Source organism: Vombatus ursinus, unplaced genomic scaffold, assembly GCF_900497805.2.
Source record: "Vombatus ursinus unplaced genomic scaffold, bare-nosed wombat genome assembly UNPS02014812.1, whole genome shotgun sequence".
NCBI classification, from domain to species: domain Eukaryota; kingdom Metazoa; phylum Chordata; class Mammalia; order Diprotodontia; family Vombatidae; genus Vombatus; species Vombatus ursinus.
The window spans coordinates 50,121,404-50,139,501 of NW_020954590.1; the positions used below are offsets into that span (position 1 = coordinate 50,121,404).

The 18,098-nt window shown below is 40.5% G+C and overlaps 1 protein-coding gene across 1 annotated transcript in view; it reads left to right on the forward strand.

Annotated features, from left to right (window-relative positions):
- Positions 1-12,870, forward strand: part of LOC114053759 (GREB1-like protein) — a 148,257-nt gene extending 135,387 nt beyond the window's left edge. The window contains exons 28-33 of the mRNA XM_027876896.1: positions 1,025-1,190; positions 4,085-4,312; positions 5,454-5,595; positions 7,240-7,440; positions 8,849-8,987; positions 12,355-12,870. Of these exons, the coding sequence (XP_027732697.1) occupies positions 1,025-1,190; positions 4,085-4,312; positions 5,454-5,595; positions 7,240-7,440; positions 8,849-8,987; positions 12,355-12,518 (1,040 nt within the window). The 3' untranslated portion in view covers positions 12,519-12,870. The remainder of the gene's footprint in view (positions 1-1,024; positions 1,191-4,084; positions 4,313-5,453; positions 5,596-7,239; positions 7,441-8,848; positions 8,988-12,354) is intronic.
- Positions 12,871-18,098: the final 5,228 nt, after the last annotated feature.

An 18,098-nucleotide genomic window follows, 5' to 3' on the forward strand; every position in this document is an offset into this window, starting at 1 on the left:
CTCTCTCTCTCTCTCTCTCTCTCTCTCTCTCTCCCTCTCCCTCTCTCTCTCTCTCTCTCTCTCTCTCTTTCCCTTTTATTTCTCACGTATTCTCTCTTCTCTCTGAAAATGAGTGGGGTAGATTAGGCGGTCCCTTCTAGCACTGTTTGGTTTCTTTCTCAAGGCTATCTCTTTTACATCACAGGGTGCAAATAAAAGAGAATATGTTGCATCCAGTTACTTAAATGAGAGTAAATCGGATAAACCTGAAAACTCCTAAGGTTAAAAGAAATACACAATGTAGTCTAGGGAGGCCCACTTTGAAGGGTAGGCTTGACTTCTGGCCTTCAAGATAAGCAAGAGTTTTCTAGAAGAATACTAACAACAGCTGGTAATTATATGGCACTTTAAGGTTTAATAAAGCACATTTATTATCTCATTTAATCCTCCCCAAAACCCACTGAATTAGGTACTACAGGCATTATTATTCCCCATTTTACAGATGAGGAAACTGAGGCTCGAGACTAAGTGAGTTGACCTTGGTCACACAGCTAGTAAGTATCTAAGGTGGTATTTGAACCCAAGTCTCTCTTGACATTATCAGGGTTCCAGGGCCCTGGACCCTTTTCAGAGAAGACCCTGGTTTCCTCAAGTCTCCTTGCACATTGTAGATGCTTAACAGTTTTTAATAAATGAATGAATGCATGAAAACACAAATGAATGAATGCATGAATGAATGAAACCTAAGCTGGGGAAATATTAATCAAAGTATTGAATCCAATCATCTTGTCAACACTTGGAGTTGCTCCTGGGATTATTGAAAGCCTTGTTCACAGCTATTTTGAGCTATTGGCATGTGGTGAAAATAGTCCTTCTATTCAGGATGTCTTGTGTTAGGGGACATGAAGTCCCCCAGAAGTCTTGCTTGACTCCTAAGTTTCCAAATAAAGATCAGTGGGGTAGGTTTGGGGCTTGAGGGTTTTATCCTGTGGAGGAGATTCAGACCAGAATTGCTCTGTGCAAAAGTATTTGTGTTGCTTTTCAGGTGCTGCAAGGTTCCTCATTAAGGAGCTCTCCTACCACAACCTCGAACTGGAGAGAAGCCGCCTGGAGGAACTGGGAGTCAAACGCCAATGCGTCTGGCCTTTCATAGTGATCATGGATGACTCCTGTGTCCTGTGGAACATTCACAGTGCCCAGGAACCGTCCAGGTACAGTGAGACTGGGAAATTGAACAACCAACAAGCATTTATTAAGTGCCTGCTGAATTCTGAGCACTGGATTAGGTGTTAGAATTAGACGCACCAAGAGTGGAGTAATCCCCAGAAATACAGAGAATGAGGAGAGAAGCACACATTTTAAGGGAGAGAGGACCATATGTAATCTTTGTACCAAGTTCATACCAATTCCACAATGAACACATGTAGCAAATAGCAAAGAAACCCATTTATCCAAAGTCTAACAAAATAGAAATCAGAGAAGGTCTCCATAGGAGAATCAGACAATACAGAATGAAGGAGCAGACAACTCGGCTTAACTCGGAGAGTATCCTGAATCTCACTGAAGAGGAAAACTCTCCCAAATCTCTAGTGTAGCAGACTGGGAGTAGGGACATGATGGAGACTTCACATTCATCTGATTTCTTCCCAGAGTCTTTTCCTTCAACAGCTTGAAGTGGGGTTGGCCTCTTCCATCTTCTCTCTCAAAGCTGGATTGCTTAAAGAAGGCTGTCACTTGGAGAGTCCTTAAAAGGGGACTGGCTGAGAACTAAAGCTCTCATGTCACCCCAGTTCCGATGCATCCCTCATGTAGGGCAGGGCCTTTTTCTCCACCAGTAAGAGGAAAGTCCCACACCAATGGGCTTTGGGACAGGGGTTATATATACATAAGTATATAAAGAATGAATGCAAAAATATTTAATACAAATCAGCTATTAAAGCTTAAAACTGCACTAAGACTTTTAGGGACCGTGCTCTGCCACGCTGCCAGCATAGGCTCCTTATTAAGGCTAATTGATCCACCTAACTACTTCTGGAACATAAAGGAAAAGAGAATGGGAAAAAAATCTTGAGGGTGTTTATTTTGTATGCTTGTGACAACTTCCCTAAATTCAAAGTCAAGGATATAATAGTTGCCCCTTCAGGTGAGCAGGGCAGGGAGGGAATGTGTCCAATCAGTTACCTTCCCCATTCACCATTTTATCTTTGGGCCATTCTGTGCTGTAGTCATAGGATTGGAAGGCAACTTTGAGCTCATCTAGTGAGGTTCTGAATCCAGGGTCAATGAACTTGTTTGGGCTTTTGAAATATTTTAACAATTGTATTTTAATAAAATTGGTTTCCTTTTTAATTCTATGTATTTTATTTTATGCATTTAAAAACATTATTCTGAGAAGGGATCCATCCATAGGTTTTACCAGTCTGCCAAAGTGGCGGGGAGGGGCAATGACAGAATACAGATTAAGAATCCCTGCTGTATATAGTTCAACCTCTCCATTTCACAGATGAAGAGACTGTGAAACTCAAGGTGTTTTCCCATTCTCCTGCTCCTCTGAAGGGATAAATCTGTCCCTTTTCCCCACCTTCGCCTTCTTGTCATCTTTTTCATTTTCCAGTTGTCATCTCTAGCTAGATCTTACAGTAGGATGTTGAGGGGAGAGGTGTAGATTATCAGCACCTCTTGCCATTTCCCCAGAGGACTGTCCCGGGACATTCTTTGCTTCCTGTTAGCCTTCCCCTGCCACTTCCTTCCTTCCAGCAGGTCCATTCGGTACAACTCAAACCAGACCTCTTACAGTCTCAGGTCTCAGTAAAAATTGATTTTATCAATCAACCAACAAGAATTTATTAAATACTGAGTTCCTTGTGGGGAGGCACTGTCTTTTGCCTCTTTTTTGTATCACCAGTGCTTAGCACAGTGCCTGGCATATAGTAGGTGCTTCATAAATGCTTATTGATTATTGGTTGATTGACTACTATGTGCCAGGCACTGTGCTAAGCCTGGGAGATACAAAGAGGTGAAATGGTCTCTGCCCTCAAGAAGTTTACATTCTGACAAGGGAGGGAAAAAATATCTATATATGTATATATAGATATATATGTATGCATACACACACATGTACACACACACACAGATGCATACATATACATATAGTGCCTGAGCTGTGGTAGAGCCTTCCAAGCTCATCTATCGGCCACAGTGAGACACACTGTACTTTGACTCTGGCAGAGTGATGTCATTTGATGCTAGGTGGTGCAGTGGATAGAGCACTGGCCCTAGAGTCAGAAGAACTTGAGTTCAAATCCAGCCTCAGACACATAACACTAGCTGTGTGACACTGGGCAAGTCACTTAACCCCAATTGCCCAGCAAAAAAAATAATACAAGAAGAAAGCACAACAACTAACATATATACATACATATCCATATCTAGATAGATGGATAGATAGATAGATAGAGAAAGGAATAAGGAATGGGCATGTGGTTTCATTGGTAAAGGATGAGGAATCTCTCTCTACCAGACTTGCCCCTCCTTTGCAACATGGAGTCTTAGAGAATTACTCAGGACACTCATTAGAAGGGTAAAGGTTCCACGGCCATTATAAGTTAGAAGTGAGGCTTGAACTCAGCTCTCTCTAACTTAGAAGCCAGCTTTTTTCTGCTTGGTCTAAATGTGTACAGCCTATTTCATTCTGGGCATGCATTTAGAGAGTATAAGTATCTGCAGACTATATAGAAAGTCAATATAAGAGTTTTGGGAGGGAGGGAGGCCACTAGGAGCTAGAGGGGTTGGGGAAGGCTACATACATACAGAAGGTTGTACTTGAGCTGAGTTTTGAAGGCAACCAGGGATTCCAAAAGGAGCAGATTAGGAAGGAAAGCATCCTAGTTTAAATTTTGACTCTCCTTCCTTTAATAATATTTTTGCTGTGTAAATAACAGTTCCCTGGAATGTTCTTTTCACCTCAAGTTGTGTTTTGGGGGAGAAAACCAGTTTAAAATATTAGCAACATCTGCTTATACCGTTTTTGAAAAAAGTCAATTTACTCATTGTTGGATGACCTCATGGGCCGCTTCTTACACTTGCCTCATTTTAAATCTAATAGCCAGCCCATGGATTCAGGAATTACCAGTAAGAATGTGTCCTTAAAGACTGTCCTGCAGCATCTTGAAGCCACCCCAAAGATTGTGCATTATGCCATCCTGGGGATACAGAAGTGGAACAGCAAGCTGAGTTCTAGAAGCCTCAAGTCTCCCTTCTCTCGGTGCCATGTACATGACTTCGTACTGCTCAATATAGACTTGACGCAGAATGTGCAATATGATCTCAACAGGTAAGGAGCACCAAACAGATTCAGTGCCTCACCTGGGTCTGTGATATTCACTATGTTGTTGACTTGCTGGCCTGTAAGTATATCTTTGTGCATCACAGATAGGCACAATTTAAACTTGTCTACACTGTTGAATGAATGACATCTCTCTAAACAAGGCTGTTTAGTACCAGTGATACTCAAAGAAGTGTATTTACTCTTACTTCACGTAAGCCTTGTCTCACTCTGGTGTGTGGTTGTGCGCGCGCTCTCTCTCTCTCTCTCTCTTTCTCCTCTCTTTTCCTCCCCTCTCCTCTTTCCCTCTCTTTCCTCCTCCTCCTCCTCCTTTTCTCTCTCTTTCTTTCTCTTTCTCTTTCTCTCCACCCCTTCTCTTCTCTCTTTCTCCTCATCCTCTCCATCACTCCCTCTCTCCCTGTATGGGGGAAGTAGAAGAGCTTATACAAAGCTTAGTTCCACCTAGATAATTGACCTACATACACATAAAAGGTCCTATCATAAAATGAGTTGCAGGGAAGAGGTTGCCAGATTGTTGGTATCCTGACTTATAAAATCAGATATTGGTAGGAATTGAAGTATAGCAGGGAAAGAAATCAAGAGCTGCCTGATTAGTTTCCATTAGCACGGCAGGTAGGGCAGCTAGGTAGCACAGTGGATAGAGTGCCAGGCCTGGCATCAGGAGAACTCATTTTACCTAGTTCAAATCCAGCCTCACACACTTCCTAGCTGTGTGACCCTGGTCAAGTCACTTCACCTTGTTTGCTTCAGTTTCCTCATCTGTAAAATGAGTTGGAGAAGGAAATGGCAAACCACTCCATTACCTCTGCCAAGAAAACCCCAGATGGGGTCACAGAGTCAGACATAACTGAAATGACTGAATAACAACAGCATGCCAGACAGATCTCTTCATTCCACTCACTGCAGAAATTTCCTTTAGACCCAGCAGATGCCTAGTGCAGTTAACAATCCATAGACATTATTACACGTCATGTTTGGGTTTATGTGGGTAATCGGGAGGTCATCTCATTCTAGGCTGTCCTCTAATCCTTTTTTGTTCCTTTCTTTTTCTGTAATAATCTTGAATGAGGTTATGGAGGCAGAATAAGTTACTGAAGCCCAGATCTGTATTGCTATAATTAACTTTTAGGTACTTTTGTGAAGATGTTGACTTTAACTTGAGAACCAACAGCAGTGGTCTGCTTATTTGCCGATTTAACAACTTCAGTCTCATGAAAAAACACATCCAGGTTGGAGGACAAAAGGACTTCAACGTCAAACCAAAAATCAGTGTAAGTTTTTCAAGTTGGAAAGAGCAAATTCTTTTCTTGGGAGTAAAGACAACAGTGTGCCTGTTAATATCTTTTATATTAAATGGTTGTGTTTTTTAACAAGTGAAACAACAAAAGGGGAAATTTCATTACTATTATGGAGACACTGAGCAGTATTTCCAGTTTCCAGTACAGATTAATATCATTCTATGGCAGATTTTTACTGAGATACAAAATATTTGCTACCAAAAGTCCTTCCTTCTGACACTGCTTTCTTCTCAGTGCCTAGTCCAGGCCCCTTGAGCTTCAGAAAACTGCTATGATGGGGCTGGACTGACTGTGGTAGAAGATTTAAATGTGACATTCTATTCCTTTCCTTCCTGGACAGAAATATGATAAAATATGAAAGAGAGAGAAGGCAGAGATATCCAACTACCATTTTATTTCTGTGTTCTTTACTGAAAAGGAAAGCAGTCTTCAGACTGAGCAAGGTGTAGAACAGAAATAGTTTCACAAGTAATTGAAAACAAAGGTAAATGAGGAGATGGTCAGGGAGTATCTCTCTGCCTTCAGTAATCTTAAATCACTGGATCTCTATGCATTACATCCTTGGGCATTGAAGGAACATGGGGATGTGACTAAGGGACCATTATTGGTGATCTTTGAAAAATCATGGAGAATTAGAGTTAAAGGTACCACACAACTAGGGATCAGCAAATGTTTCCATTTTCAAAAAAAGTGAATTGCCTGATTTGTGGCAAAATTCTAGAATGAATTATTAAAGGGATGATTTATGAACACTTAAAATGGAAAATGATGACCGCTATGAAGCAGTATATGTTCAACAGGAACATGCCAGTCTGATTTCATTCATGTCCTTTTGACAAAGAGGTGACTCTGATAAATTAAGAAAATTCCATAGACATGGCAGTCTGAATTTCAGCAAGGCCTTTGGTGGCATCTCATGATATCCTGATGGATAAGATGGAGAGATGTGGGTTGGAGGATCATAATACTGTTAGATGGATTTAGAATTGGTTTGAGGAGCAGTGTGACCTCTGAGGTCCCACAACTGAGATATAAGGCAGCTTGGGTTATGAAAAGATTACTGCTCTTCAAATCACAAGATCTGCAGTCAGTTCTTTGCTATTACACTTGTGACATTATGGAGATGTCACCTCTCTGAGCCTTAATTGTCTCACCTGTAAAATGGGGGCAATAATATTTCCACTACCTATCTTATGGTGGACAGTTTGTAAACATCATAGTACTCTATCACTGTGAGTCATTACTGGTAGCATTGCCGTGGTGGGATCAGACGTGAACACACATGGTAGAGGGGCACACCTCCCTCTGTACTTGGTCTCTACTTAATAGACCTTGTTGGACATTCTTGCTTGATACACTCTTTGTAGATTACTACCAAATGCAGTACTTTTCGAAAAAACTGCCTTTTTGTTACCTTTCTCCCCTCACCATTCAGCCCACATTAAGTCCCATTCTTCCCCAAACCCAAGAGCACAGAGTTGCCCTGGACAATAAGACTGTGCTACAGTTGGTATCTGGGTAGGTGATCGCGAGAGGAGTATTTCTTCACCTATTCCATCCATTTCATTGAAGGGACATCTGATGTATTTTAAATATTCCTGTTGCATCTGATTACAGCTACCTGAAAGTGTAGCACCCATCTTGCCTCTTCAGTACGTCTGCGCTCCAGACAGTGAGCATACTCTCCTAGCAGCTCCAGCCCAGTTTCTCCTTGAGAAGTTCCTTCAGCATGCCACATACAAACTCTTCCCAAAAGCCATCCATAATTACAGGAGCCCCATCTTGGCCATCGATTGCTACCTGAACGTTGGACCAGAGGTAAAAAACGCTCTCCTTCCATCCTCCCTCCCTATCTCCGTTCCTTCCTTCCTCATGACTGTGAGGTGGCCAGGCATCCTTCCCCAAAGTTCCTATTATCTGGAATGATGTGGACATGAAGATCACTGGAATCTTAGAATTCTCTAGGATGTTACTCCTGTGCCAAAGGTTCTGGGAGGCTACCAAGATGCACCTGAGACTGCTGTTGTGGTACTAACCCACCCCCTACACTATTTCCTTTTCTGTTTTCTGCTTTTCTCCCTTTTTAGTTTTCTTTCTGCCTTCTCTCTTCCTGTGTCCCACTCTCCAGCCTCTCTCAGGCCTTCCGGGGGGACCTTGAGGCTTTGCTTAGTCTCAGCAGCGTCCCTCAAGTAGTAGAGGTGACTGAGCCTTGTGTGGACACTCCCCATGGCTTTCTCATCTAGCATTTGGTAGTTTTGAGGTTTGGGAAACAATCTACATTATGAGTGTGAATCATAGAATGGTAAAGCTGGATGGAGGCTTAGAGATCACGTCTAATCCAAACCTTTCATCTTACAGATGTTATTGAAAAGGTAAAGCCAGAGAGAACTTGGTCAAACTTACACTGAAAGCTAATTGGTGGCAGGGCCAGGACCAGAACCCGGGACACTGGATTTCAGTTCATTAAGTGTTTCATTCCTAGCTGCCAGAGAGAGGCAGGACAGTCTGCAAGCTGGGGAAGCATCCACTAGGAGCCCTGCACTGTGCCTCTTTGCCTCTGGTGCTTCTGCAGAGTTCATCAGCATTCTCCGAAATCCCTTTTCTAGAGTTTGTAAGAGTTTGACATTCCATTCTCATGAGAGTAGAGCAGTCATAACATTTTAGTTCACACTTCTTTCTGTCCATATGAAGCATCCTTCCTTTACTCAGAGTGATGTTTAAATTTTATTTGATAGCTTTCAGATTGTAACGAGGCATTTCATTTTACAATTTCTCAGAAATTGCCTTTTTTGGGGAGGAGGAACGAGGAAGGAAGTTACAGAGGAAAACAATATTTTAACTCTTTGCTTACAGTGATTTAGGTTTTTTTCCTCTCCTGAGTCCTCTATTTCCCTCACACTGGTTATACAGGGTATCCCAAAGGTCTTAGTGTGGTTTTAATCTATTTATTTAATAACTTACAACCACACTAGAAGTCTGGGTCACCTTGTATTACATGAAGCTGAAAATGTCGTGTGTCCCTGTGAATTCCTCTCTTCGAGTCTTTCTTGGGAAGAACCAATCCTGATTTTCTCTACTCTAGAAATTTAGTGCAGGCAATACTGCTCCATGCCATCTGAGCCCAAATGGCATATATATACATACATACATACATACATGTGTGTATACACACACACCTTAGTTATTTTTTGAAAGTAAAATATTCCTCTTTCTTTTGGTGTTTCAGGTGGCCATATGCTATGTGAGCTCAAGACCACACTCCATCAATGTCAACTGTGAAGGGGTATTTTTCAGCGGACTTCTTTTGTACCTCTGTGACTCTTTCGTAGGTGCTGACCTTCTTAAGAAATTTAAGTTCCTCAAAGGTAGGTCTGCTTTAGTACTTTGTAAATTATCTCCTCCCCTGCCTTGTCCCTCTCTCCCCACAGACTAATTTAAAAAGACTAATTCCTTCTTTACAGTTTCTGAAGTGTTTTACATACTTTATCTTATCTGAGTATATCAACTCTGTGAGTTACCAGCTACAAGTGACATTATTCCCATTTTACAGATGAGAAAACTAAGGCTCAGTGAGGGTAAGCAACTTGCACATGGCCACACAACTAAAATATTCAAATCCAAATTTGTTCTGACTTGAAGTTTAGCATTCTTTCCATTTCTCTGTATTTCCTCTTAAGACGAGGCCTTCCTTATAAGAAATATTGATCTTGGTCAGTAACATTTTGTCCAAACCCAGAATGTAAATTGTTTGTTGTTCAGTTATGTTAGACTCTCCATGTCCCCATTTGGGATTTTCTTGGCAAAGATACCAGAGTGGTTTGCCATTTCCTTCTGTGGCTCATTTTACAGATGAAGAAACGGGCAAACAGGGCGAAGTGACTTGCCCAGGGTAACACAGCCTAGTAAATGTCTGAAGCTGGATTTGAACTCATATCTTCCTGACTCCAGGCCCTGCATTTTATCCACTGTTCTATCCTAACGGCCCTGGGATATAAAAAATAATGTGTTTATTATTGAACTGGAGAAGGAAGGACTGTGACAAAAGATAATGTAATTTCTTCCCCACTGTATGGCCCCTACATTAGTTTTAGTACTGAAATAACCTGACTGATCTGACTTCCAGTCCATGCACCACTCTCAGATTGATCTTTCTAAAACCTAGCCACAATCATTACTCTCCATTCAAAAACCTTTGGTGAATGCTGTTGAAAGTAATGGCACGTGATGGAGGATAACTAGCAAGCATAGCATGACCCTCTAAGTCTAGTGCTGGGGATAATAAGGACCAGGATGACCTTAGACTGATGAGGTGAGGTTTAGCTATAGTGGGGAAGAGAGGGAAGATTAAAGAAGAAAGAGGAAGGCCACTTCAATTGTATAGAATTATAATGGTGGATGACAGAGAAAAGGGTCAGATCTTTGGTATGCTTTTTTTCCTCTGCCAAGAAAAACTATCTTTGGAATTAGAAAGATGTAATAAAATAAGTAATGAGAAGATGATACCTAAAATAGCAAGGAGATAAATAAGAGAGCATCTGGTAGCCCTGAATGAGTTCTAGTGACTTAATGCAGATGAACCACAACTTAGGGCACTAAAAGGCTGGCAGGTGTGATGAGGAATCACTATTATTGACCCTTGAAAGATCATGGAGAATTAGAGAGGTACTACAAGTTTAGACAAGGGCAAATGTCCTGAGTTTCCAAAAGGGGGAAGGGAATGGAGCCTGCAAATAGTAAGCCAGTGAGCTTGACTTTGGTTCCTAGAAAAGTTCTAGAGTTATTATTAGAGGGATGGTTAGTGAACATTTAAAAAAGGAAAGCATAATCACAAAGAGTCAACATGGCTTCATCAAGAATAGGTTATGTCAGACTAACTTTTGATGAAGTTATTTAGATAAAGGCAGTAGTGTAGATGTTGTTTACCTAGATTTTAACAATATACTTGCTAAAGTCATTTACAGTTCTTCTGGAAAACATGAAAAAATGAGAGCAAGTACACTTACGTAGATTTGGGACTGTTTCAATGCTGGATCTAAAGAAGTCATTAATAGATAAAGCGTAACCAGCCCAAGACCAAATACAGATTCTGGAGACAGGCTTCCAAGCTGACATTTATTAGTGACTTGGATAGAAACATAAATGGCACAGTTACCAGATTCACAGGTCACACAAAGCTAAAAGGGATAGCAACATCTGGGACATGAGAGGGAAGATTCAAAAAAGATTTTGACAAGCTTGAATGAATCTAATAAGATTAAATTTAGTAGAAATCATCTTACACTTAGGTTAAAAAAAATCATCTTTACAACTTGAAGATAGAAGATACATCTGTACCACAGTTTATCTGAAAAATGCCTGATGGTTTTTATGGATTACAAATTCTATATGAGTCATCAGGATGGTAAGGCACCTAGGAGAATTAGTTTAATCTTAGAGACATAAAGTAAGGAGATGCTGGTCCTGCTGTGCTCTGCCCACGTGAGTGTTGTGTTCTGTTCTGGGCACCACATTTGAGGAAGACATGGAAAAGCTAGAAATTGGCCAGAGGCGGGCAGCCAGGATGGTTCACCTCAAGTTTGTGCCACATGCAAATCACTTGAAAGAACCTTGGGAATATTTAGCTGGGAGAAACTTGGGGCATATTATGCGTTCCCTCTTCAGAAAACTTTTGGTGACTTAGCAGGTATGTCAGGTGGCACAGGAAGTAAACAGAACAGAATAAGGAGCAGCGGGCGGGGTTTGCTCTTTTCTTTGCACCCTCCCTGTACTTTGTGTACCCTTCATATGGCACTTACAATATTTTACATTATATCATAGTAAATTTTTGTACTTGTCGTATCCTCCTGCTATATGATAAGCTTATTTCTCTTCGGATCCCAGTACTTAGCACAGTGTCTTTCCATACGGTGTGAGTGCAACAATTAATTTAAGTTGCCAGTTATGGCCATAACTTCAGTGAATGCTACTGCTTTTAGAAAAAAAAAAAGTCATATTGACTCCCTAGGATTCTTAAATCTGCTAAGTAAATTTAAGAGAAATGAGACTGGCACACTGCCATACAGAAATCCACCGGTAATTCTTTTTTAATACTGTTATTGTAATATAGTAAAGCATAGGTGCCAGGTGTTCAGTGCATACAGTTAAGCGTTGAATAAACATTTATTGCTTGCCAGGGCAACTAGGTGGTGCAGTGAATAGAACGCTGGACCTGGAGTCAGAAAGACCCGAGTTCAAATCTAGTCTCAGATGTTTATTAGCAGTGTGACCCTGGGCCAGTCACTTAACCCCAGTTTGCCTCAGTTTCCTCATCTGTAAAATGAGCTGGAGGAGGAGATGGCAAGCCACTTGAGTATCTTTGCCAAGAAAACCCCAAATGGGTTTCAGACAGGACTGAAAGGACTAACAACAAAACATTTGTTACGTGCTACATTTCACTGCCTTTATACTGTTCAGTCATGCTTTTGCTTCAGTATCATGTGTAACCCCAAAATGGCTTCAAGGAAGCAGGAAATAAGAATGTAAATATGCATAGTATGACCGGGTCAAATGTTACTGAATTTCCTTAATAACACACGATGGTTAGCAGCCTAAGTAATCTTGTCAGTGGAGAGAAATACTTAAAGCCATGAGCTAATGGTTCTGCAGTTCCAGGGAGGAAGTGAGGTGCTTTAAAAGAGGCCTGTTGATTCAAATACCTGCTGTCTAACATCAAGTTTCTACCTTTCCTTGAAGGTGCTACCTTGTGTGTCATCTGCCAAGATAGAAGTTCTTTACGGCAAACAATTGTCCGCTTAGAACTAGAAGACGAATGGCAGTTCCGACTTAGGGACGAATTTCAAACAGCCAACAGCAGCGAGGACAAGCCTCTCTACTTTCTTACTGGACGCCATGTCTGAGCGAGAGAAGGACCAGAATTGAGGTGTGGGAGGGAGGAGGCAGATGATCAAGTGGGATTTCTTTTTCTTTCTTAAGTACAATCACTGTGGAGCAAAGTGCAACTGTTGTGACTTTAGGATGCCCTCCAAAGACCCACACACACCTGACCTGGATACCCCAAGGGCATCAATGCCACTTCAGCTCCAATACCAGGACCTGGGATTTTAGGGTGACTCCACCCTAGACAGTTATGCAAACTACTTAGAAAACGGCCTGCCAGCTGTGACTGAAGTGACACACTTTGGACAATGAAGAGCTTGAGGCTCTCAGAGTCGTTTTGTTTTGTTGTTTTTTTGAGGGGTGTTTTGTTTCATTTTTACCTATCTGTGCTAGGAGAAAAAAAAATTGATTTTCAGCATCAGCTAGCCTGAATGTGTTACATGAGACTCACACCAGGGGTGTGATGCAGTGAAGATTAACGTCCGAGGCCTGAATCCTCAGTTTCTCTTCAAATCTGTACTTTGGTACAGTATTACTCAGGGGTTTGAAATGACAGAATGTAGAAGATACTTGTATTTAAAAAAAAAAAAGTAGCATTTGTTCTCTCTGTGCAGTGTTAGTTTTAAGATTTGTAATTTTATATGTATGAAACTTTTGGCAAAATTTCCACAGGAGTTAAAAGTTTACTACTTAAACCTGAACAAATAAGGCAGTAAATGCAGAGCAGGCGTCCTGTGCACGCCCATTTGTGCAGCTTCTACTAATCTCGTTGCTTCGCTCGTCCCATTGGCTTTAAATTTTCAGAATCCTTTGCACGTTGCATTAGCATGGATCTATAACAAGCTGTTTGGTTTGACAGTGATACTACTTCCTGTGCAAAGAGTAACCTGAGAATTTTTTGGCGTCATTGAGAGACTTCAGCTTCCCCATTCATCCTCTTCTCCCCCTCTCCGCCCCCATCCCAAACTGCTGTCCTTCATGGTTTGAGTTTCTGTATAGTTGGGCACCAGCAAAACCAATTTTACTTGACTTTGATTTCTTATGAAATGTCATGTTTTAGTTTTGTACATAGCGGAGCCAGTGCAATTTTGTTTCTTCTCACATCCTCATACATAGCAAGACTTAAAGACAGGTTTGATTGAATGTATCAACTTTATGCTAAATGGAAACTACTCCCTCACTCCCCCCTGCACCCCCAACTACAAATACCAAAGCAGAATGGCTGTTGGGGAGCCAGGATTCAGGCAGGAGGAGAGGGCAGCAGAACGGCTAAGTCTGCTACCCCTTTTCTCCAGCTCACAGAAAACCCCACTTCCATGGAAGCAGTAACCCCAAATGGCTTTGTTCTTGATGTGGAAATGAATGCTTTATTTTTAAAAAAAAAAAATCCAATTTGCTCAGGTAGTGGTGAGATATGTCTGTTATCTACATAAAGATTTCCGCAGTTCTTCAGATTCCTGAGTCATCCAATTATCCATTTCTGGGTTCTAGAACAAAGTCTTGGGGGTTAGTTAATAGTTCTTAAGCCAAGGTGCTGTGGAAAATAAAGACTTCTCATTTTACAGAATCAGTTTGGATTCAATCTCTCAGAACACCCAGTTGCTACTTTGTCCTGCACACATTTTTTGCTGTTTGTAAAGTGATAAAAGTAAAAGTGGCAATCTTCCTTTGAACACACCGTTTGTAAATGGCTATCTCCCCTTAATGAACCCTTGATCCCTGACCTGAAACTACTGAGAAGGGCCTGCTACAACTGCATTTACTTAGAACAAATAGTGTTAATCAAGCAGCTTTATTACTTGTGAGAAAGAGATGTTTACATCACAAAACAAAATGTATTTGATTGAAGCCTGAGGAAAAATAGTTTGCAGATCTTTGGGGTTTAATAGAGCTAACTGCAATGCTGCAAATGTAGCACATTTCAAATGAACAATTCTTTTTAAACATTTGTTTTTAACTGTCCTTGAAAGAGGACCTGCCTTATATATGCTTAAAAGATACACCTTAATTTGTGCATGGCAGAATTTCTGATATAAAGGTACGTTCTGAAGAGTTTTCAGTGTAGATATGAATGTATTTCAAAAGTTCCAGTTTTGCTGGCAGGGCTCGATGCTGACCAAATCAAGTTAAGCTGTTGTTGTGCAATACTGCATTTCGAATATTACCTTATTTTTACTTTAGGGTAAAGTAAGAAACCATTAGAAATAGTCTTACCTGGGAAGAACCTCTCATGGTTTCTTCTGGCTCCAAGATCTTAGGACATTTTCCAGAGTTATTACTGTACATGTAGGACTCCTTAAATGTTTCTAATATGGGCTGAAAAGTCCAAGCAAATAATCGCAGCCCTGTAGCGTCGCCAGAATAAAACCAAAAATCAAACCATCCCAAGAGGAGAATGCCCTTACACATCCAACTTGGCCTACCTTCCCTTTCCAAAAATTTTAAGCTTTTGAGCCTTTAAAAATTTTTTTTAAATGTCCTATTATCATTAGAATTGTTTAGTGTTAGATCTTAGTAGATTAGGGAGAAAATTGCACAAGCACAGGACACCATGATCTTATCAGCTATGGTTTGGGTTGCTTGGTGTGTTTAGCTGTAAGCCTTGCCGTCACTGAGAACACTGATGTGGTATGAATGTATTAAATAGGCCAGCAAATAATACTTTACCTGTAGACATGTTAAATCTCGGCATGTTTGACAGTTCACAGGTTAATACTGAATGTAAACTAAAAAATCAGAATGAGAATCATTGTATTCAGTTTTTTTCTGTAATTTATGTAATTGCTTTCTGATTTTTTTTTCTTTTGGAAAGGGGGGCACCTGTGTTACTTTATTACTGTAAAATTTTCTTAACCAAAACTTGGTGAATTTCACTAGTCAGTCTACCTCACATTTTATTGTTTATGATTTTAAATTGTCTGACGTTGTGCCTACAGTATGTTTATAATGTGCTTTCATTTAATTTGGTGAATGTATTAAATTTTCCTTTAATAAGATGTTGCATTTTCTTTAAATTATAAGGCCCCCAGAATAAGTTAATCAGAAAAAAAATCTATTTTTACTTTTACCACAAAGATTGAATGCATTGTCTGAAGGAAAGAGAACCACCCTTTATGTAATTCTGCTAAATTTTTAGAACAAAGGGTTTTTATATATATAAAAGCACTGGTATGTGTGTAATTCTGGCTCAACATAACGAATTTAAATACTGTCAACTCTGAGAAGTGATGATTCTAATTTAATAGCCCAGTAGGTCTCTGCCAAGGTTTATTATATATCCATGTCCATTTGCGTATTTGAATAACTCCACACATATAGATGACGAAGCCAAAATTTATTATATAGATTAGGGAAATTCCAAGTCTGCCTTCTGAGGCCCCTTGTCATAAGGAAAAGTTAGTGTCTGTCACGGCCCCGTTGAGGCTGAATCCCAGGCTGAATCAAACATGGGTGGATTTATCGATAGATTTCTGTAACTTTCAAATATGAAGGCACACATTCTCAACTCTGGCATGGGAGAAAAAAAAACTTTCAGGGCATCAATTTTCTGACTGGGTAAGACAATGGTAGTTTTTGGTTTTTTCCATAGGTTGCATTGCAGGTGAGTGTTCTTTTCTAAGAGTCTTAATCATTTATCATTTCTGGTCTTGGCCTTTGCTTTAGCTCTAAAAGGTCAAATAAGGTCAGTCGTTTTGGAACGTGTGATTTTACTGAAGGATGGCAAAGTTTTGTATTTAACTAGAATTAGTAATCCACTCTAGATTAGCTACAAATCTGTCCAGATTTTGCCTAGGTACCTTTGGTCCTACCCTACCCACTTAACTTTATAACCATGGGCATCTGCTTTTTCACCAGAGGCATTGTTCTGAGGACAAAGGAATTATCTTCTATTTAGGTGTACATAGTGAAAGTTGGGGGTTATAGAAAAAGAGCCCATTTAGACTTCTAGGGTGAGTGGAAAAACAGCCAAGAGACTGTGAATTACAGGCACAAGAGAAATGCCCACAATATTCTAATTCCTCAGCCTAACAAATGCCTAGCTTCCCCGGCCCTACCTACCAACCTAGAGTCACTGGGTGGGGTAGTAGTTGTGCCCAAGTCACTGGAAAAGGCCTAGGATGATAAGCAGTGAGGCAAGTCAGAGCACACATTTATACAGTAAAGTGCATTTTCCAAATGAGCCTGTGATTCTCCATTTGGAGGTAACTGAATTGTTTTATCCAGTCACCTAATTAGCTAAGTGGTGCAGCTGCAACACACACTCCAGTCTTCTGACTCCTGCCTGATCATGTTGTAACATTGGCTGTAGGTACTTATTTGCATCAACATGGTACTATGAGTCATTTTCATGAAAGTGGAAACCACGCAAACTTACTCCACTCAGGGATCCTTTAAGGTGATACTTGACTTGAGTACGTACTGCCTAGTCTTCTGGCCCATATGGGATTGAAGCATATATGATGTTGGCTTAACACGATGTTCTAGGCACAAATGCATATTTTATATAAAACAAATTTCAGTCTGTATTTAAATGGATATGATTCCCAGCTAGTGAGGTCATTAAGCCAAAGAAGGAGTAATTTTTCCCCATAAACTCACTGATCCTCCAGGAATCACTTAAAAGGGTCTTGTCTCCTAAATATCTTTACTTCATCCCTATACCTTAAGACCCTTAGAAGATGAATGTGTTTCATCATTCTGTGAGGCAGCTATGTGGCACAGTGAAGTCCTGAGTTCAAGTCCAGCCTCGGATACTGACTGACTGGGTAACTCTGGGCAAGTCATAACCTCTCCATCCCCTAATTTCTTTTCTGTAAAATGAAGATATATGAGGATAAAATGAGACAATATTCGTGAAGCCCTTTGCAGACCTTAAAGTGCTATATAAATGCTAGCTATTACCATTCCTGACCTCTCTCTCCATTCATTGAACAAGTGTTTGATTACCTACTACATTCAAGGAATTAAGAAGAGTGCTTATTCTATTAGTTTACTTCAACAGGAACATAATAATAGTTGGTATTTATATGCTCTTTGAGGTTTACAAAGTTTTTCACATACTTTTCTCTCATGGGACTCGACTACCTTGTGAGGTATAGTACAAGCATCATCCCAATTTTACAGAAGAGGAAAGGGTGGCTTAGAAAGATAAGGTATCAGAGCCACAGAGACAACTAAAAAAGCAGGAATGAAAATACATTAAGACACAAATATCTTAGGGAGTTCAAAAGAGGCAGAGAACCCTTCCAGTTAAGTGACATCAGGAAGTTGCACTGACAAGCATTTGAGCCGTGCCTTAAAGGGTGATTAGGATACACTTTAGATGAAGGGACAGTGAGCAAAAAAAAAGGTCAGGAAAGCAAGTGAGGCATGGTGGGAGATGGGCAGTTGGATTCCAGTTTGATCCAACATTTGAAAGGCAGAGAAAGCTGACAAGATTCAGTAAATTAAGATGTGAGCTGTGGATTACTTCATGCTGCAGCACCTGCACTTGAGCAAAATGGTGGCAAAGACTTTGAATCATCGAATTTCAAGGGGTTGAACTCAACCACTCAATTCAAAACAATGACAACATATATTTAACATCATGCCAGCACCGG